General features: G+C 38.3%; 1 protein-coding gene and 10 non-coding genes across 11 annotated transcripts; all 11 read left to right on the plus strand.

Annotated features, from left to right (window-relative positions):
* The first annotated feature begins 9,946 nt into the window (after positions 1 to 9,946).
* LOC139947188 (uncharacterized) lies at positions 9,947 to 12,102 on the plus strand. The gene is made up of 3 exons (XM_071945055.1): positions 9,947 to 10,911; positions 11,287 to 11,364; positions 11,789 to 12,102. The coding sequence occupies exons 1-3, from the start codon at positions 10,404 to 10,406 to the stop codon at positions 12,034 to 12,036; spliced, it is 834 nt and encodes a 277-aa protein (XP_071801156.1). The 5' UTR covers positions 9,947 to 10,403; the 3' UTR covers positions 12,037 to 12,102.
* Positions 12,103 to 16,371: 4,269 nt separating this feature from the next.
* On the plus strand, positions 16,372 to 16,443 carry Trnah-gug (transfer RNA histidin (anticodon GUG)). The gene has a single exon. It is a non-coding gene; the product is annotated as a tRNA-His (tRNA).
* Positions 16,444 to 16,548: 105 nt separating this feature from the next.
* Positions 16,549 to 16,620, plus strand: Trnah-gug (transfer RNA histidin (anticodon GUG)). Its single transcript has one exon. It is a non-coding gene; the product is annotated as a tRNA-His (tRNA).
* A 453-nt stretch (positions 16,621 to 17,073) lies between these two features.
* On the plus strand, positions 17,074 to 17,145 carry Trnah-gug (transfer RNA histidin (anticodon GUG)). The gene has a single exon. It is a non-coding gene; the product is annotated as a tRNA-His (tRNA).
* A 106-nt stretch (positions 17,146 to 17,251) lies between these two features.
* On the plus strand, positions 17,252 to 17,323 carry Trnah-gug (transfer RNA histidin (anticodon GUG)). Its single transcript has one exon. It is a non-coding gene; the product is annotated as a tRNA-His (tRNA).
* A 104-nt stretch (positions 17,324 to 17,427) lies between these two features.
* Positions 17,428 to 17,499, plus strand: Trnah-gug (transfer RNA histidin (anticodon GUG)). The gene has a single exon. It is a non-coding gene; the product is annotated as a tRNA-His (tRNA).
* Positions 17,500 to 17,605: 106 nt separating this feature from the next.
* Positions 17,606 to 17,677, plus strand: Trnah-gug (transfer RNA histidin (anticodon GUG)). The gene has a single exon. It is a non-coding gene; the product is annotated as a tRNA-His (tRNA).
* A 104-nt stretch (positions 17,678 to 17,781) lies between these two features.
* Positions 17,782 to 17,853, plus strand: Trnah-gug (transfer RNA histidin (anticodon GUG)). Its single transcript has one exon. It is a non-coding gene; the product is annotated as a tRNA-His (tRNA).
* Positions 17,854 to 17,959: 106 nt separating this feature from the next.
* Trnah-gug (transfer RNA histidin (anticodon GUG)) lies at positions 17,960 to 18,031 on the plus strand. The gene has a single exon. It is a non-coding gene; the product is annotated as a tRNA-His (tRNA).
* Positions 18,032 to 18,136: 105 nt separating this feature from the next.
* On the plus strand, positions 18,137 to 18,208 carry Trnah-gug (transfer RNA histidin (anticodon GUG)). The gene has a single exon. It is a non-coding gene; the product is annotated as a tRNA-His (tRNA).
* Positions 18,209 to 18,313: 105 nt separating this feature from the next.
* On the plus strand, positions 18,314 to 18,385 carry Trnah-gug (transfer RNA histidin (anticodon GUG)). The gene has a single exon. It is a non-coding gene; the product is annotated as a tRNA-His (tRNA).
* The last annotated feature ends 1,921 nt before the right edge of the window (positions 18,386 to 20,306 follow it).

Raw genomic sequence — 20,306 nt, forward strand, 5'->3', positions numbered from 1 at the left:
GTCCATTGGACCTTGGACACCTGTGACAAGGGCAGCTTGAAGCAGGAACTACAACACATCAAGACATCACGTCAACTTAATGGCTACAAAACTTTCAACCTCAGCGAGCCCAAGCCAAGTCTCACACCAGATGAACTACCAGAGTTCAAGGCTGCAATCTCCCTCCAAAACATTGGCCTATCTTCTCACAAGCTTCAACGTATCTTCATTCAAGCTCAAGTCAAGACCTTCCATACAGCATCAAACAAGATTCAAGCATCACTCCACACACACAAGGACAAGCAAGACACTCGAGACAAAGCCAGCGTTTACCACATTCCCTGCGATTACTGTAAAGTATACATCGTGGAACCAGGGCGCAATATCTCAACAAGAATCAAGGAACACAAAGCACATGGCACACTGGAACACCTCAACAATTCAGCCATCATCAAATATTCACACGAACACGACAGCATCATTAAGTGGAATCAAGCCAAACTCATAGCTCATGTACAGTCCTGGCACAAATGCAGAGTCGGGGAGGCCATCGATATACAAGCACGCCATACAGTTCCAGAAGACATCGGTTTCTTCATTAACGACATCTGGTCACACATCCTCAAGCCAACCCTTCCAGCAGCAGCTCACCACAAGAATGTCACACTCCAATGCACACACATCCAGCCAGCAATCAACTCACATGCATTACCGGCCAAGAACAGCTTTGATCCATCCCGCCCAAATGCTCATCCATCCAGCACTTCTAAAGTTCGACCATCGCCTGTAGTCCAACATTCTCCTGAAGACGAGCAGAATAAACTGTTAGAAACATCGAGACCAAACCTGCTCTTTCCAGAGCCAATACTCACCTTAAGAGGTTTACACATGGTTGTCCCCGTAAATTCTTATTTCTCCACACCATGCAAAGCTTCAAACAATACATATCCAAGATGGGATTAAATCGCAACAAACCTAGGTAGAATAGCTAGAGAATGATCTCTTTATACTCAAAACTCTATTTCGAGATGCATTTTTCTCATTGTCTGTATTTTTTCTTTAATTTTTTTACGGCGACGGTGATCCATCTGCCTATTGGAGACCAATGGAAACTGCACCATTCCAGTTGCGGCCATGAAGACATCAATGGGAGCTGTGTATCTTTGAGGAAAACGACAGGAAAAGGTAAGTTTATTTTAAGGGACCGTAAGTTGTTGTGATTTATCCTGAAATCAAGATTATGTCTAGATTTAAAAGGGGCTCCATGCTAAAATTTAGCTTTGAAAATCACCAGTTTTCCAATTGCTAGAGTCCTCATGAAAAAAATCTAAACCTCGCAGCATGAATATTGTTCTATGGTGAAAAGTATTTAATGAGAATAGTGGTTTTGTAATAACTTGATTGGCATATATTTCAGGAGTCTGCAGTTCTGCTGGGTATGTGGTGTGCTACCTGCCGATGACCAAAAGCCATGATGCAACAGTGCCTGACTATGCGGACAGCATCCCAGCTGTCTTTTAAGTGCACCAAACATAGGTAGATAGCTAGAGAATGATCTCTTTAATCTCTAAACTCTGTTGGGGAAGTGCTTTTTGCTAATAGTTTGTATTTGTCGTTTATTTTTTACGGCGACGGTGAACTGGTGAAATGTTTAACCATCTGCCCATGGGAGTCCAGTTGAAACTGCACATGCCGGCCATGAAGTAATCATTGGGACCTTTGTACGCTGTGAGCAAAATGACAAGACAGGGTAAGTTTATATTTAGTTTAATTGTTGGCAAATTTTGTGATTTTGACTGGAGCATAACTGTTTTCCTCTTCTGGATTAGTGATGTGAAAAAAATAACATTGTATTACATAAATGTGCCAAATACAACCTTGCAACATGAACTATAATTGTTCTACAGTAAAAAGTATTTGGTGAAAATAACTATACTGAAATGTCTTAATTGACATATATTTCAGGAGTCTGCAGATCTGCTTGGGATACCTGCTGATAACAAGCGCCAACATGAAAACAGCCGAGAGGATGCCTGCCTATGCGGACAACATCCCAGTTGTCATTGAAGTGCACCAAACATAGGTAGATAGCTAGAGAATGATCTCTTTAATCTCAAAACTTCATTTCGCAGTGCATTTCATTTGCTTGGATCCTTTTTGTTCTTAAGCAGCTCTATGAAAGTTGGCCCTGATGATCCAAGTCTTGATATGGTACTAATGCGAGCTAGCATTGTAATTTTGTTGTAGATGATTGTGACGACTGCGTGTCAACATGGACCATGAAGATGTGACGTCACAGTACAGAAAGATACATCATGGCTTGAGGAGATAGACTTATTCCTCAGCTACTCACCAGGGTCCTAAGTGGAATTTGAAGGTATGATCTGTTTTAGCGAAGCTTGAGATGAAAGTTTAGAAATCCATACAAGTGCAGACAATAGACATTTCTTAGGTTTCATTATTCAAACATAGTCCCATATACCTTAATAATAATAATAAACAGTTCTTATATAGCGCAAATTACAAAATAAAGTCTCTAAGGGCTTCTATGATTGAAAAGATGGGTTTTAAGTTTAGATTTAAATGTTCGTAGCGTGGCACAGTCTATGATATTGTTGGGAAGAGAGTTCCAAAGTCTTGGAGAAGCATATTTGAAGGAGCGATGACCGTTGACCTTGTCTGAAAAATGTATGTTAAAGCGTGCGCCAGGAGGGTCACTGAGTGAGGGATATGCATACTTAATAAAAAGCAATTCTTGATATAGTATACACACATCTTTAACCTTTAAATCCAAATCTCGCTCTAATTATTTTTTTCTTTCTTTTTTGATCATATTTAATACAGGATTAACACGTTCGAACATCTTCAAGTTGGACGCGTGAAGATGCTGTGCCACCTTAGGCAACACCAATAAAACACTTGCTTCACCACCTCATCTAAGGCATCATGACAACAGATGAACATTGTCAACAGAATGAACCCAAAGAACACAAACGAGACGAAGAGGCAGACCAAGTTGGCGTTAGATGGATGACATCAGAGAATTTGGAAGCGTCACTTGGATGCGACAAGCGCAAGAACGATCAACGACATTCTCTAGATAGATATTTTGCCACTTACACAAAAATATTTACTCTGTACAAAGTCAAGACAACATAAGGTTATTTGTAAAAGTAAACTCACTACCAATAACAAGTAAACAAGTGTGTTAAGGACTGTATATAAGTGGTGATTTATGTAATGAAGTTTTGTATTGTAATAATGAATTAAATATAAATTGTAACTTTTATTTTGTGTCACTCTGTAATTTAATTAGTTATTAATCTAATTGTTTACATGGTATCTGTTCAGGGGTACCCTCACATGGTGGCCACCATGTTTTTTTACTGGTTACTATATGAAGACATGTAAATATTGTGACACACTTGGGGTTTAGAACTCTTTTTAAAGTTTGTTATGTCAAAGGTCATGACCTTGTGTGTGTTTGAGTACTCATTAACCAGGTTTATTATTACAAAGGTCTAGACATTGTTCATGGTATTTATTAAGGATAATCAGTCCAGTTTTTGAGTACTCTTAACGTCGTTAAACAAGTGTGTTAAGGACTGTTTATAAGTGGTGATTTATGTAATGAAGTTTTGTATTGTAATAATGAATTAATTAAAAATTGTAACTTTTATTTTGTGTCACTCTGTAATTCAATTATTTGTTATTCTATTGTTTACATGGTATCTGTTCTGGGGTACCCTCACATGGTGGCTACCATGTTTCTTTACTGGTTACTATATGAAGACATGTCAATATTGTGACACACTTGGGGTTTAGTAACTCTTGTTAAAGTTTTTAATGTCAAAGGTCATGACCTTGTGTGTGTGTTTGAGTACTCATTAAACAGGTTTATAGTTACAAAGGTCTAGACATTGTCCATGGTATTTATATGGATAATCAGTCCAGTTTTCGAGTACTCTTAAGACGTTAAATAAGTGTGTTAAGGACTGTTAGTGGTGGTATATGTAATGAAGTTTTGTATTTTGATAATGAATTAAATATAAATTGTAACTTTTATTTTGTGTCACTCTGTAATTCAATTATTTATTATTTTAATTATTAACATGGTATCTCTTCTGGGGTACCCTCACATGGTGGCCACCATGTTTTTTTTACTGGTTACTATCTGAAGACATGTAAATATTGTGACACACTTGGGGTTTAGAACTCTTTTTAAAGTTTGTTATGTCAAAGGTCATGACCTTGTGTGTGTTTGAGTACTCATTAACCAGGTTTATTATTACAAAGGTCTAGACATTGTTCATGGTATTTATTAAGGATAATCAGTCCAGTTTTTGAGTACTCTTAACGTCGTTAAACAAGTGTGTTAAGGACTGTTTATAAGTGGTGATTTATGTAATGAAGTTTTGTATTGTAATAATGAATTAATTAAAAATTGTAACTTTTATTTTGTGTCACTCTGTAATTCAATTATTTGTTATTCTATTGTTTACATGGTATCTGTTCTGGGGTACCCTCACATGGTGGCTACCATGTTTCTTTACTGGTTACTATATGAAGACATGTCAATATTGTGACACACTTGGGGTTTAGTAACTCTTGTTAAAGTTTTTAATGTCAAAGGTCATGACCTTGTGTGTGTGTTTGAGTACTCATTAAACAGGTTTATAGTTACAAAGGTCTAGACATTGTCCATGGTATTTATATGGATAATCAGTCCAGTTTTCGAGTACTCTTAAGACGTTAAATAAGTGTGTTAAGGACTGTTAGTGGTGGTATATGTAATGAAGTTTTGTATTTTGATAATGAATTAAATATAAATTGTAACTTTTATTTTGTGTCACTCTGTAATTCAATTATTTGTTATTCTTATTGTTTACATGGTATCTGTTCTGGGGTACCCTCACATGGTGGCCACCATGTTTTTTTTACTGGTTACTATATGAAGACATGTAAATATTGTGACACACTTGGGGTTTAGTAACTCTTGTTAAAGTTTGTAATGTCAAAGGTCATGACCTTGTGTGTGTTTGAGTACTCATTAACCAGGTTTATTATTACAAAGGTCTAGACATTGTTCATGGTATTTGTTAGGGATAATCAGTCCAGTTTTTGAGTACTCTTAACGACGTTAAACAAGTGTGTTAAGGACTGTATATAAGTGGCGATTTATGTAATGAAGTTTTGTATTGTAATAATGAATTAAATATAAATTGTAACTTTTGTTTTGTGTCACTCTGTAATTCAATTATTTATTATTTTAATTATTAACATGGTATCTCTTCTGGGGTACCCTCACATGGTGGCCACAATGTTTTTTTACTGGTTACTATCTGAAGACATGTAAATATTGTGACACACTTGGGGTTTAGAACTCTTTTTAAAGTTTGTTATGTCAAAGGTCATGACCTTGTGTGTGTTTGAGTACTCATTAACCAGGTTTATTATTACAAAGGTCTAGACATTGTTCATGGTATTTATTAAGGATAATCAGTCCAGTTTTTGAGTACTCTTAACGTCGTTAAACAAGTGTGTTAAGGACTGTTTATAAGTGGTGATTTATGTAATGAAGTTTTGTATTGTAATAATGAATTAATTAAAAATTGTAACTTTTATTTTGTGTCACTCTGTAATTCAATTATTTGTTATTCTATTGTTTACATGGTATCTGTTCTGGGGTACCCTCACATGGTGGCTACCATGTTTCTTTACTGGTTACTATATGAAGACATGTCAATATTGTGACACACTTGGAGTTTAGTAACTATGTTAAAGTTTTTAATGTCAAAGGTCATGACCTTGTGTGTGTGTTTGAGTACTCATTAAACAGGTTTATAATTACAAAGGTCTAGACATTGTCCATGGTATTTATATGGATAATCAGTCCAGTTTTCGAGTACTCTTAAGACGTTAAACAAGTGTGTTAAGGACTGTAAGTGGTGGTATATGTAATGAAGTTTTGTATTTTGATAATAAATTAAAATTGTAACTTTTATTTTGTGTCACTCTGTAATTCAATTATTTGTTATTCTTATTGTTTACATGGTATCTGTTCTGGGGTACCCTCACATGGTGGCCACCATGTTTTTTTACTGGTTACTATATGAAGACATGTAAATATTGTGACACACTTGGGGTTTAGTAACTCTTGTTAAAGTTTGTAATGTCAAAGGTCATGACCTTGTGTGTGTTTGAGTACTCATTAACCAGGTTTATTATTACAAAGGTCTAGACATTGTTCATGGTATTTGTTAGGGATAATCAGTCCAGTTTTTGAGTACTCTTAACGACGTTAAACAAGTGTGTTAAGGACTGTATATAAGTGGCGATTTATGTAATGAAGTTTTGTATTGTAATAATGAATTAAATATAAATTGTAACTTTTGTTTTGTGTCACTCTGTAATTCAATTATTTATTATTTTAATTATTAACATGGTATCTCTTCTGGGGTACCCTCACATGGTGGCCACCATGTTTTTTTACTGGTTACTATATGAAGACATGTAAATATTGTGACACACTTGGGGTTAAGAACTCTTTTTAAAGTTTGTTATGTCAAAGGTCATGACCTTGTGTGTGTTTGAGTACTCATTAACCAGGTTTATTATTACAATGGTCTAGACATATTGTTCATGGTATTTGTTAAGGATAATCAGTCCAGTTTTTGAGTACTCTTAACGACGTTAAACAAGTGTGTTAAGGACTGTATATAAGTGGCGATTTATGTAATGAAGTTTTGTATTGTAATAATGAATTAAATATAAATTGTAACTTTTGTTTTGTGTCACTCTGTAATTCAATTATTTGTTATTCTAATTGTTTACATGGTATCTATTCTGGGGTACCCTCACATGGTGGCCACCATGTTTTTTTACTGGTTACTATATGAAGACATGTAAATATTGTGACACACTTGGGGTTTAGTAACTCTTTTTAAAGTTTGTTATGTCAAAGGTCATGACCTTGTGTGTGTTTGAGTACTCATTAACCAGGTTTATAATTACAAAGGTCTAGCCATTGTCCATGGTATTTATATGGATTATCAGTCCAGTTTTTGAGTACTCTAAGAGTCTTAACGACGTTAAAAAAGTGTGTTAAGGACTGTATATAAGTGTTGATTTATGTAATGAAGTTTTGTATCGTAATAATGAATTAATTATAAATTGTAACCTTTTATTTTGTGTCACCCTGTAATTCAATTATTTATTATTCTAATTATTAACATGGTATCTGTTTGGGGTACCCTCACATGGTGGCCACCATGTTTTTTACTGGTTACTATAGGAAGACATGTAAATATTGTGACACACTTGGGGTTTGAAGTAACTCTTTTTCAAAGGTCATGACCTTGTGTGTGTTTGAGTACTCATTAACCAGGTTTATTATTACGAAGGTCTAGACATTTTCCACGGTATTTATTAAGGGTATGCAGTCCAGTTTTGGAGTACTCTTAACGACGTTATTTGATAACAAGGTTATGACATTGTTTATGGTGTTTACATGTATATACGGTTTCGAGTACTCATTAACGAGGTTTTGTAATTACAAAGGTCATGCCATTTTCTAGGGTTTTTATGAAGGGTGTTTGATTCAGGGAATGACCGGGTTGGTGGCTGGCGCTGTAAGGTTGACATTGTTTGCAGTGTTAATTATGGGTGTTTGAGTACTCATTAACGATGTATTATGATCTCTTTTCACTGTTAATTGTGGGGTGGGAGATGACAACCTTCACGTGGTCCACCCTGTTGTTAACTAATTGTCATCAAACAATAGAGCTTTATAACCATGTTTATAAAGCTCTACGCACCAAACCAATTTGTTAATGACATTGTGATGACATTTTCTTTGGTGTTTATTTAGAGAGTTTGAGTACTCATTAAGGTTGACATTGTTTGCAGTGTTAATTTAGTGTGTTTGAGTACTCATTAACGATGTATTAGGATCTCTTTTAACTGTTAATTGTGGGGTGGGAGATGACAACCTTCACGTGGTCCACCCTGTTGTAAACTAATTGTCATCAAACAATAGAGCTATATAAACAAAGCTCTATGCAGCAAAAACAAAATTTTAATTACAAGGTCATGACATTTTCTAGGGGGTTTGAGTACTCATTAACGATGTAGATTTTAAACGATCTCTTTAAACAGTTATTTGTGGGGTGGGAGGTGACAACCTTCACGTGGTCCATCCTGTTGTTAACTAATTGTCATCAAACATTAGAGCTATGCATATACAAGTTTAAAGCTCTATGCATCAAACCATACCCTTTTCATGAAATGCCCGCAGTAGATTTGAACAAATGTGTGAAAATGTTGTTTGTTCTTTTATGCAAATCACTTGTTTATTTTGTAAGATGTTACGGGAAACAGCAGGGTCACGGCAAACGTGCGGCGTGCGCCGTCTCCGTTTTAATTAAGTAAACTCATTTTGGGGAAGATGTATGCTGTTTAGTGTAACCCGTTCGTATGTACGCAAAAGAAACAAAAGCGCCCGCCTAGCGCGTTAGCGCTGCTGGAATAGAACGCGCGTATGTCATGTAACCCTGACGTCATAATCAATTCCATAAAAAAAATTACGAAATTGTAACATTTTGCCCATTTTTTTGACACCGAAAAAATATGTTTCCCGCAGTAAAAATGTAAAAAGCTAACAACGGCAACATTCTTCAAGATACTTAAAATTTTATGCATTCAAATCTCTAACGTAATGGGAAACAGTCAGGGTCACGGCAAACGTGAAGGGTTCATAAAAAAAGAGTTATATTCATAACACACTTTGCGACGGTTTTTCTTTAAAATGTGTATACGGTTAAACAATTTTGACAACCCTTCATTTAGCAAAACATCTCGAGATAATCCTCCTTCATTTTAAGTGTTGTTCAAATATTTCCCACCAAGCGGAGCGTTTTACTGACGTGCTTATGAACACTCGGATTTTCTCATGAATTCTCAAAGGGTCTGGGAGCGCCTATTCTGATCACGATTTTGCAAAGAAACGCTGCGCGTCAGCTTCATTATCTCGTAGTTGTGCACTGACTGAGCCAAAAGGGAATTAATGACTTGATGAGCTTTTAAGAATGTTCATGATCAGTCCATGCATCAAACAGTTCATGACATGTTCATCACAGCAGTTCATGAACCAAGTTCATGAACTGATCCTTTCCATTAATGGACAAGTTAAAAACGTTTTGTGTGTTTTCATAAAAGTCAATTTATAAGCTTTCTTTGCAGTTAATGAACTTCTAATGAATAATCATAACTCAACTGTGTATTAACTTAACTCCCTGTTTACAAATTGGTATACATTTTCTTCTAAATTTAATTATTTACAGTTTCTGTATGTCAGTGATAGTAGTGATCATTAGTATCATAATTACCAAGCACTTTACTCTGACAATTTTTGTTCCTGCCCTTTAGGTGTACAGTAATTAGTTTTAAAAATTTCAATTTATTTGCCAGGTTAACATTACGCATTTATAAAATAAAGACATTGATCATGTGAAACAAGAAACAACTGTGTGATGTAGAATGATCATTGTAAAGTAATAGAAAACACCCTGCCCTGTAAAACACTCTGCATTGTTTTGTTGTCAAATGAAAATGTGCCTGTGTGAATTATGATTAATTTTGTTCACCTAAAAGAACTCGGGCAAAATCCGAGTCGGTTTCCTTTGATTTTGAAACTTGGCACGGTGACAGTTTTATTAAAGAGATAGTTACACAGTAAGTAGTAGTGTTTGTTTTGAAGAACATCGTTGGTTATCAACTCTTATTCTAGAAATTAAAACGTCACTTTGTATACAACATAAATTTGTCTTGCAACAGTCTCTTTAAATCCTCCATAACAACACATCGAACAAATGGAAGAAACAAATCAAGCAGGGACAATCTTCATTATTTGCACAAATTTAAAGTTGTCATTTTTGCCACTATTTACACTAATGTATGTATACATAAGCCGTGATAGTAGTAAAATTTACGTATATAATTTTAACCTAAAATCTTCAAGCAAATGTTTCTTGAAACAACCCCAAACAAAAGTGTCAATAACATAGACAAAAGGAATGACGGGAGGTTTTATATGGCCTCAACATTATTACTTATTTTTCTACCTTGTAGAAATGCCGAAAACTACAAATTTTTTGCATTAACAAGTGCAAATAACCAGTGGAGCCTTACGTGTTTCTAAGTTTTGCTCTTTGCTTGGCAAATAAAACCATATTTGTTGTAATCTAGCGACTGTTTACATCGCGCACAGAGAGGTAAAAGATTTGCCACGATTTTACGGACACCTTGAAAACAGGACCTCCTCCTTATCGCACATATTATTACAGTTAATCGCACTCATATTACAATTTATTGCAAAATATTTTCAGAAGCGAAGTAGTGCAGCCATTGTGAATGGTGATTGCGTGATGACTGATCTTGAACGGCACCTCTGTAAAATGTTCAAAGTCATTGAAATAGTTGGTAAGAGGGGCAGAACTGTTCCTGTGCTTCTTGGTACTGATGTGATGGCGTGGTTGAAGGCTCTGGTCGCAAATAGAAATGCAGCTGGAGTGGCACAAGACAATATATTCTTATTCGCACGAAGTTGTTACGGAGGCTCAGGTCATATACGAGGAAGCGACTGTCTACGAGCATATGCAAATCAGGCGGGCCTTGAGAATGCTGATAGCATGCGGTCTACAAAGCTTCGTAAACATGTAGCGACTGTTTCGCAAATTCTGGCCTTGAATGAACATCAGCTTGAAACACTTGCAAACTTCATGGGTCATGATTTGCGGGTCCATCGTGAGTACTACCGGTTGCCAGACACTGTCCAGAGGGTTACCAAACTGTCTAGACTCTTCCTCAGCTTGGAGAGAGGCAACTTGGTTTCGCAACATGGCAAATCTTTGGAGGAGTTGCATGTTACTGGAGGTAAACAAACCCGTTTTTAACTTGTCTTTCCAAATTAATTCAAACTGTGGTAACTCCCCCCCCCATAACATTCATTCACTGTACAACCTCCCCCCCCCATCCCCCCCCCCCACCCAATGGATTGGCCAACATGTTTAGGTGTGTGCGCCAAAAAGCAAGCATACCTAAATGTTACAATTGCTCTTTGTTTTTGGGGCATGATAACTCGGCCTGTGGCCGTCATCACCTAACCCCCCCCCCCCCCCCATTTTGAACATCATTCACTGTACACCCCAAACCCCACACACCCAACCCAACGGATTGGCCCACATTTTTATTTGTGTGCCAGAAAGTCATCAAAGCTAACTGTAGAAGTTTTATTTCTTTTTATTGCAGAAGGCTTCAGCAGCGATGAGGACAGCAGTGATTCAGGTGACTCGTGTGACCCAGCTTTGGAGGACAGTGTTGATGACAGTAAGTTTGTAATATTTGTGACTGCCTATATCTCTTGTAGGTCTCTTGCATATGCTGGTCCTATTCCCTGTTGACCGACCCCCCTAGACCCAAATGCGATAAGATGCCAGACTCCGTTTGCTGTCAACAAATTTAAGGTGTCATGCACCACCAAAGTACAGTCATAACCTAAAGTCACTCTGTAGGCACAGCCGAGTGATTAGCCCATCTCGGCAACTCATTCTGTACGGTAGCATGAAACAAGATGGCTGCTTCTTGTCAGGCATTTTCTGCAGGTACCTTTATCGCATTCTTTTGTGCTCAGTTGCGTATTGATTTACTCGAGGAGTAAATGTCACATCGGTAACATGAACATATTTAGGTTATGTATACGCCCCATTTGATTATGTTGACTAATTTACCTCTTCTTTCCTGTGTGTTGTAGGAAGGCCACCAACCCAAACGGATCCAGCTCCAAAAGATCGACAAGTCAAGCGTCGACAATTCAAGCGACGCCCCTGGACTGCCCAGGAAAAGAAAGACGTCACCGAGGGCTTGCAGAGATTCTTTTTGCTGAAGAAGATTCCAGGGAAACGTGACATTGAATCGTCCTGTCCTGTGGCATTGCAGACCAGAACTTGGAGAAACATTAAGGACTTTTGTAGAAACACGATGACACTTCAACAAATTTAAGGTCTCATGCACCACCAAAGTACAGTCATAACCTAGAGTGACTCTGTAGGCACAGCCAAATTATTAGTCTAGACTTTTGGCCTGCCCCCCCCCCCCCCCCCCCCAGGAACAAGAAAATACGTGTACCACCCCCAACAACATTTCCTAGAAGGCCAGTATACACATTGACATTAGTGAACCGCAAGAACAAGGATTCATGTGTTATGTCCTCACATCGATAGGTACCATTCGACTTTTGGCAATGTCCTCCATTGGATAGTATGAAAAGTATGTCCTCAATCTGCAGTGTACACATGTATTGGTGGGTGTGTGTGCGTGTAGTTCATGTAGGCCTACATTGTATCCATGCTCTACGACAAAACAGCACTGCGTGGCTGTGGGCATTATGGGTTGTGTATACACATGCAGACTCCGTTGAAGGCGCGCGTAATTCAAATTCCACTACGCTGGGATTCGCCTCATCTTTCTTCGTGCGATTTTGAACAAAATGTTAAACTACTATGAACTTGAAACTTATCATAAACATGAACCTTCATGAGTAGATGAACCCGCAACTTTTTTGGAATGATGACGTCATTGATGACGTCATTACGTTAAATAAACGGTAAATAATTGAAAAATTCATATCTTGAGAACCACAAACGCTACGTACAAGATTCTTTCACTACATGAAACCTCTTGTAATGTTCTACAAATGTTGTACACAACGTGACCTCATTTGACCATTCACCCGAACACCCTGAGTTTGTACACAAACTCTAAATTTCTAGTTATTATTATTATTATTCAATATGTATAGCTCTATGGTTAAACGCAACCTTAAAACTTGTTTTTTATGTGATTATTTGACATTAATATGTGGAACTCAGTTTTGTAATTGCGATGGATTTTTTCAATAAACCTGTTTTATATTAAATTGAATTAATTTTGTCAACTTTAATTTGCATTGCATTGATTAAGGTTCTTCCTCTTTAATGCTTTATTCTGGCCCTATGCTTTAGCATTGAGTAGGATTCTGGCCCATGCTTTAGCACTGTGTAGGATTCTGTCCCTATGCTTTAGCACTGTGTAGGATTCTGGCCCTATGCTTTAGCATTGAGTAGGATTCTGGCCCTATGCTTTAGCATTGAGTAGGATTCTGTCCCTATGCTTTAGCACTGTGTAGGATTCTTCCCCTATGCTTTAGCACTGTGTAGATTCTGTCCCTATGCTTTAGCATTGAGTAACATTCTCTGACACTTTCGTCATAAAAACTCATGCTATTCTGCAAACACATTATAATGATCCATGATTTACAAGGCAGAGGGCGCCCTATCTAGCCCTCCGTTGGTTTCAGCAATCATTGGTTTTGTACAGTACTCTATGGAGTAGAGCAGAAAGCACAGGTCAATGAGTAGAGTAGAATCCTACTTCGCCTGTGTGGTAAAATTTTTGTTAACATATCTTGCAGGGTATATCATAGGGTCAATAGAGGCTGGAATGACGTCAGGTCACTGACTGCATACCGATCTGCCTGGAGAGCGTTGACTGCCTCATGCGTCGGATGACGCATGAACCCCTAAGTCTAAGTAAGTATGTAAATTATTCAAACAAACTATGGGGATTGGGATATGGTTCCTATAATGAAGTGTTTAAACGTTGTATGTGGGGTGGGGGGGGGGGGGTCTAGTTTGGGACAATCCGCCCGGGCGAAATAGTAATCCGCCCGGGCGAAATAGTAATCCGCCCGGGCGAAATAGTAATCCGCCCGGGCGAAATAGCAATTCGCCCGGGCGAAATAGCAATCCGCCCGGGCGAAATAGTAATCTGCCCGGGCGAAATAGTAATCCGCCCGGGCGAAATAGTAATTCGCTCGGGCGAAATAGTAATCCGCCCGGGCGAAATAGTAATCCGCCCGGGCGAAATAGTAATCCGCCCGGGCGAAATAGTAATTCGCCCGGGCGAAACAGTAATCCGCCCGGGCGAAATAGTAATCCGCCCGGGCGAAATAGTAATTCGCTCGGGCGAAATAGTAATCCGCCCGGGCGAAATAGTAATCCGCCCGGGCGAAATAGTAATCCGCCCGGGCGAAATAGTAATCCGCCCGGGCGAAATAGTAATCCGTCCGGGCGAAATAGTAATTCGCCCGGGCGAGTTAGTAATCCGCCCGGACGAAATAGTAATCCGCCCGGGCGAAATAGTAATCCGCCCGGGCGAAATAGTGGAGCCCGATTTTGTTTTCGGTATGTCCTATATACGCTTCCGTAACAACCTCCATGTCACAATATTTTTTTATTTTTTTTAATTATTTATTGTTATCATTATTATTATTTCTTATTTTTTGGGGGGCACTCAAATTTGTCTCAAATAATTTGGGCCTTCAAAAAGTTAATGAGCGCGCCGCCGACGCTCTGTTTTCTTTATATTTACCGGGCGTGCTCACAGACATACCGAACGCGGGCGTGCACCCTGGCAGAAAATGAATAATAATAGCGCCCTCTGCTGGCAAATTCTTGGTCACACCACGGTCAAACAGAGCTATAAAAACCCTAGCCCGAACGTCTGACGTCATTCTTCAGAAATGGGTCAGGCCTCCCAGTGATGGGAACTGACTGAGAGCAGAGTCGTTTTGTTTTATATCCTTCAAAATCCTTCAAAACTCACTCTGAACAAACAAACCGTAAGCGAACGCTGTGGCGTCTGATTGCGACTGAAACAACAACTTTACGTTCACTTTGTTTCAGGAGTCCACCCCTTCACTTGATGCAAAGAGGTTGTACCTTAACTTTATTCAAGAGGCCGTACCTTTACTTGATGTAAGAGGTCGTGGTGCGAATGTCGTCACTGTAAAAAAATACCGTTAAATGTTACGGTCCTTTAAATCACCGTAAACTTTACTGTGGAAGTCGTGTAAATTGTGCCTTGTTGAAGGGGGAGTTTGCAAAACTTCCACTGTGAAATTTACTGCCCTTTACCTGGCATCCTATATAGCTACCAGGTAAAGCACCGTATTTTATGTTTTTGTTTTTTGTTTTTACAGTGTAGGCCAACCTTAACTTGATGCAAAGAGGCCGTTCCTTAACTTGGTGTATAGTGGTCGTACATTAAATTATACCAAAGAGGGCGTAATGCCATTAAGGCCGTATCTTAACTTGATACCAAAAGGCCATAATATATTTGCTGGCAGTGTAAGCACTTAACTGACAAACCTATAGAAGTTTGAGATCGATCGGCCATCTGGTTCACGAGAGAGTATAGTGAAAAACCGATTACAAATTTTGCATTGCATCTATGCCAAAAAACAAAAAATGAATAAAACGCTCACTGAGCGATAAACTCCGAACGCGAAATTAGATTATTCATTTCTCACCAAATATGAAGTTTCAGACGGAAATATTTCAAGGGATATTTTCTTCATATCGTCATCATTAGATCGTGTAAGTTTTATGTAAATCTGTGATCTCCACGAGTTTTGTTTCTTCCCAATTCTGTAACGAGAGGAAGCATCAATTACGGCATTTTCGCAACCGCAAATTAATTGTCTTGAATCAAAGACAACAGACGTACAATTGAAGGCGCTTTAGCAACATCACACCAACCACCACAAGTTTGACTTTGTCTTGAATCAAAGAAGGTAATCGTAGAACGGAATAATGAATGCATAATACGGTGCATAAAAATGCTGTCATCCCAAACGATGACCATCGTTATCTGTCAGACAAGCAAGTCCACAAAAAAGGAGCAATTTTTGATATATTATAAACGAGCTAACGGGTCTCTTGGGATCCCGGACCATTCACTATGTTCGCTTGACTGCTGACAATAATTGAGTAATCATACAGACAACCGTTCTGGTTCGTATGACAAACCAATAATGAGCCCCAAGCCATGACACCTTTTATTTGTTTTACAGTCAGAGAATAGCATGGGGTCCATTTTGTGTGATTTAATGGCATTTGACACATTAATTGGTGATATTGTCAAAGACCAGTAAATTCTCTCTTGGTGTTTCCCAATTCATAAAAAATGAATAACATGTGAATTGGACTAAATTATTGGTCGTCAATTTTTGCAAGAGAATAATGTAAAGAAAAGAAAAACACTCTACTTGCCTTGCTGTATTACTTTTTTGTGCTTTCAGATGCATAATAAAAGGCTTCAACTAAAGTCTTTTATTGACGGAGTGAGTTAATAACCTCTTTCTTAAAAATTACGTTATATTAGAGGAAGTTGTTTCTCATAAGCTTTCCATTGTTCGTTTTATCCAGGTTCGAATCCTGGTCATGGCACAAACTTTATTTTACTTTCCAATTTTCCAATTTTTGATACAATGTCAGCCGTACAGTAAAGTAGCTTGCCATGATCGTCTAGTGGTTAGGACATTGCGTTGTGGTCGCAATAACCCAGGTTCGAATCCTGGTCACGGCACAAACTTTAATTTAATTTCCTTTTTTTAATATAAAAATCTGTTTTCATTTTAACAAACTAAACCTTCAAAAAGAAGACGTTATCAGTCTTACGGTCAAGTAGTTTGCCGTGATCGTCTAGTGGTTAGGACATTGCGTTGTGGTCGCAATAACCCAGGTTCGAATCCTGGTCACGGCACAAACTTTATTTTACTTTCCCTTTTTTAATACAAAATCTTTATTCAATTTAACAAACTAAACCTGTAAATTGAAGACCAATGTCAGCCGTTCGGTCAAGTTAGTAGTTTGCCGAGAGTGGTTATGACATTGCGTTGTGGTCGCAATAACCCAGGTTCGAATCCTGGTCACGGCACAAACTTTATTTTACTTTCCCTTTTTTAATACAAAATCTTTATTCAATTTAACAAACTAAACCTGTAAATTGAAGACCAATGTCAGCCGTTCGGTCAAGTTAGTAGTTTGCCGAGAGTGGTTAGGACACTGCGTTGTGGTCGCAATAACCCAGGTTCGAATCCTGGTCACGGCACAAACTTTATTTTATTTTCCCTTTTTTAATACAAAATCTTTATTCAATTTAACAAACTAAACCTGTAAATTGAAGACCAATGTCAGCCGTACGGTCAAGTAGTTTGCCGTGATCGTCTAGTGGTTAGGACACTGCGTTGTGGTCGCAATAACCCAGGTTCGAATCCTGGTCACGGCACAAACTTTATTTTACTATCCCTTTTTTAATACAAAATATTTCTTCAATTTAACAAACTAAACCTGTAAATTGAAGACCAATGTCAGCTGTACGGTCAAGTTAGTTTGCCGTGATCGTCTAGTGGTTAGGACATTGCGTTGTGGTCGCAATAACCCAGGTTCGAATCCTGGTCACGGCACAAACTTTATTTTACTTTCCCTTTTTTAATACAAAATCTTTATTCAATTTAACAAACTAAACCTTCAAAAAGAAGACGTTATCAGTGTTACGGTCAAGTAGTTTGCCGTGATCGTCTAGTGGTTAGGACATTGCGTTGTGGTCGCAATAACCCAGGTTCGAATCCTGGTCACGGCACAAACTTTATTTTACTATCCCTTTTTTAATACAAAATCTTTCTTCAATTTAACAAACTAAACCTGTAAATTGAAGACCAAATGTCACCCGTACGGTCAAGTAGTTTGCCGTGATCGTCTAGTGGTTAGGACATTGCGTTGTGGTCGCAATAACCCAGGTTCGAATCCTGGTCACGGCACAAACTTTATTTTACTATCCCTTTTTTAATACAAAATCTTTATTCAATTTAACAAACTAAACCTGAAATTGAAGACCAATGTCAGCCGTTCGGTCAAGTAGTTTGCCGTGATCGTCTAGTGGTTAGGACATTGCGTTGTGGTCGCAATAACCCAGGTTCGAATCCTGGTCACGGCACAAACTTTATTTTACTATCCCTTTTTTAATACAAAATCTTTCTTCAATTTAACAAACTAAACCTGTAAATTGAAGACCAAATGTCACCCGTACGGTCAAGTAGTTTGCCGTGATCGTCTAGTGGTTAGGACATTGCGTTGTGGTCGCAATAACCCAGGTTCGAATCCTGGTCACGGCACAAACTTTATTTTACTATCCCTTTTTTAATACAAAATCTTTATTCAATTTAACAAACTAAACCTGTAAATTGAAGACCAATGTCAGCCGTTCGGTCAAGTAGTTTGCCGTGATCGTCTAGTGGTTAGGACATTGCGTTGTGGTCGCAATAACCCAGGTTCGAATCCTGGTCACGGCACAAACTTTATTTTACTATCTCTTTTTTAATACAAAATCTTTCTTCAATTTAACAAACTAAACCTGTAAATTGAAGACCAATGTCAGCCGTACGGTCAAGTAGCTTGCCGTGATCGTCTAGTGGTTAGGACATTGCGTTGTGGTCGCAATAACCCAGGTTCGAATCCTGGTCACAGCACGAACTTCCATGTTCCTGTTTTTAATTCCCTCTTTAAACATTTGTATGTACCATTAATTGTTCAATTCATGAACGATATAAACCTATAAAAAGAAGACACTATCAGTAGTACTGTCTTTTTGAAAAAGAATCCCGAGTCAAATTTATTTGTGGATGATAATTCAATAACAAGTTATTACGTTATAAAATAAATCGGTTTGTTTTTCCTCTCTTATTTTGTCTCTTCTTTTCGTAATTGCTTTAATCTTCTTAAGATAGTCTTCCCACGCTTATTTCCTTAATGTAACAATTAGCCTGCTTGGAAATTAACATTGGTCATTATTTGGAACAACATTACAGGGCCCAATTTCATTGGCTCTGTTGGCCGCCGAATTCCGCGCTTATACGATCACGATTCCCCGCTTACGTGCAAGCGCCGAATTTCTGTGCTAGCCTTGTAAGCGTAGAATGCCTAGTAACGTGGAGTACGCACGCGCAAAAGCCAACATTCGCCGCTAACCCGTAAAATACGCTTGCCGTAAGCACAGAATTCCCTGCTTCCGTAAGCGCCGATTCTGTGCTTACGGTAAGCTGAGCCATGAAATTGGGCCCAGATAGGCGCGTTGGTCAAAAATGGCCGTCATTGTGACAAAGTGTTTTTATTTTATTTTTTAGTTTTGACCGTGTTTATTGCTTAGTTGTGAAGTTGTGACCGTGTTTAGTTTGGCCTTTTTAATAATTAAAAAACACTTGGATTGCTGCATTCATTTTGAAATCAGATGCACCTGACCAATCACAACTCAGAAGGTTGGCTTTTCAAGCCGATGACGTACACAGGCTACGCGCTCCTAAAGAAGCACGTATAAACAGCACCTTCGAAACTGCACCTCGGGTGTGGATAAGGCTTCGTGTGCGTCAGAGCCACGGTTTCTAAAAGGCCGTAAGCTCCCCTGAGCAGTCGATAATTTTGCAAAACAAAACTGTAAATTTTAGAATTCTTTGTCTTGATACTGTTATTAAATTGCATTCACATAGTGGGTATTGTAACGTGCAGGGACTTGTACAAGTTTAACATAATCATGCTTAATTTGCATAATACCGTGCACGTTTTTGACGTATTGGATGGTTCTTTTGTTGGTTGCTTTGAATTCATTTCCACTGTGTACAATTTGGGAATGTGGCTGAAATGTGTGGTATGCTAAACATTGGGTGCAGAGAGTGGGGCGGTGGTCACGATTTCATTTACGAGGCAAAGCCCTTTTCATTCCGTTAGTTCAGAGTAATTATGGTTCGCACCCTCTAGCCCGAGAACTCCCTTACACCGCTCCTCAATTCTCATGTAAGTGCGATTCTGTCAGCCCCTCTGCTCTTATTTATTTATTGGATCAAACTATATTGCAATAACTGTTGTTTGTGATTAAAATTTATCATGTGGACGCCCCCATGGAAGCTATGTGCCACACTTTTGTGTGTGTGTCAACGTTGGTTTAACCATGGATGAAGAAATTTCTTCCTCCATGGTTTAACTAAGTCAATCCCCGACCCACCCCAATTGTATTAATATACATTGTCAAGCTGTTATTTCCCACGTGGCGGTGTTTGTACCGCATTGATGGGTTTTGTACTGTAAACTGCCAATTATTGGCTTGAGTAGGAGACTACGTTGCAGCAGAAGCAATGCTATAATAACCGCGTTCTAATAATTATATTGAATTCGGGCTCTCTTTCCCTTTTTGAAATAATCCTCTAAGAAGGAACGGGTGCATAACGGTGTTGTTAGAGACGTAGTCTCACCTCTAAAGCAGGAAGGAAAAGTTTCCGTATGGCGCCACCACTTTTTCATTCAATATGAAATAATATAGTATGAGATATCCCTTTTTGAAAAAATTTGTGAAAAAGTGGTGGCGAGGTGCGGAAAGTTATCCGACAGGAAATATGTTTG

This window comes from Asterias amurensis, chromosome 14 (assembly GCF_032118995.1).
Source record: "Asterias amurensis chromosome 14, ASM3211899v1".
NCBI classification, from domain to species: domain Eukaryota; kingdom Metazoa; phylum Echinodermata; class Asteroidea; order Forcipulatida; family Asteriidae; genus Asterias; species Asterias amurensis.

Coding starts and splice junctions, on each gene's coding strand:
- LOC139947188 (XM_071945055.1), top strand. CDS start 10,404: ATGACTGATCTTGAACGGCACCTCTGTAAAATGTTCAAAGTCATTGAA. Junction 10,912..11,286: donor GGAGTTGCATGTTACTGGAG/GTAAACAAACCC, acceptor TTTTTATTGCAG/AAGGCTTCAGCAGCGATGAG. Junction 11,365..11,788: donor GGAGGACAGTGTTGATGACA/GTAAGTTTGTAA, acceptor TGTGTGTTGTAG/GAAGGCCACCAACCCAAACG.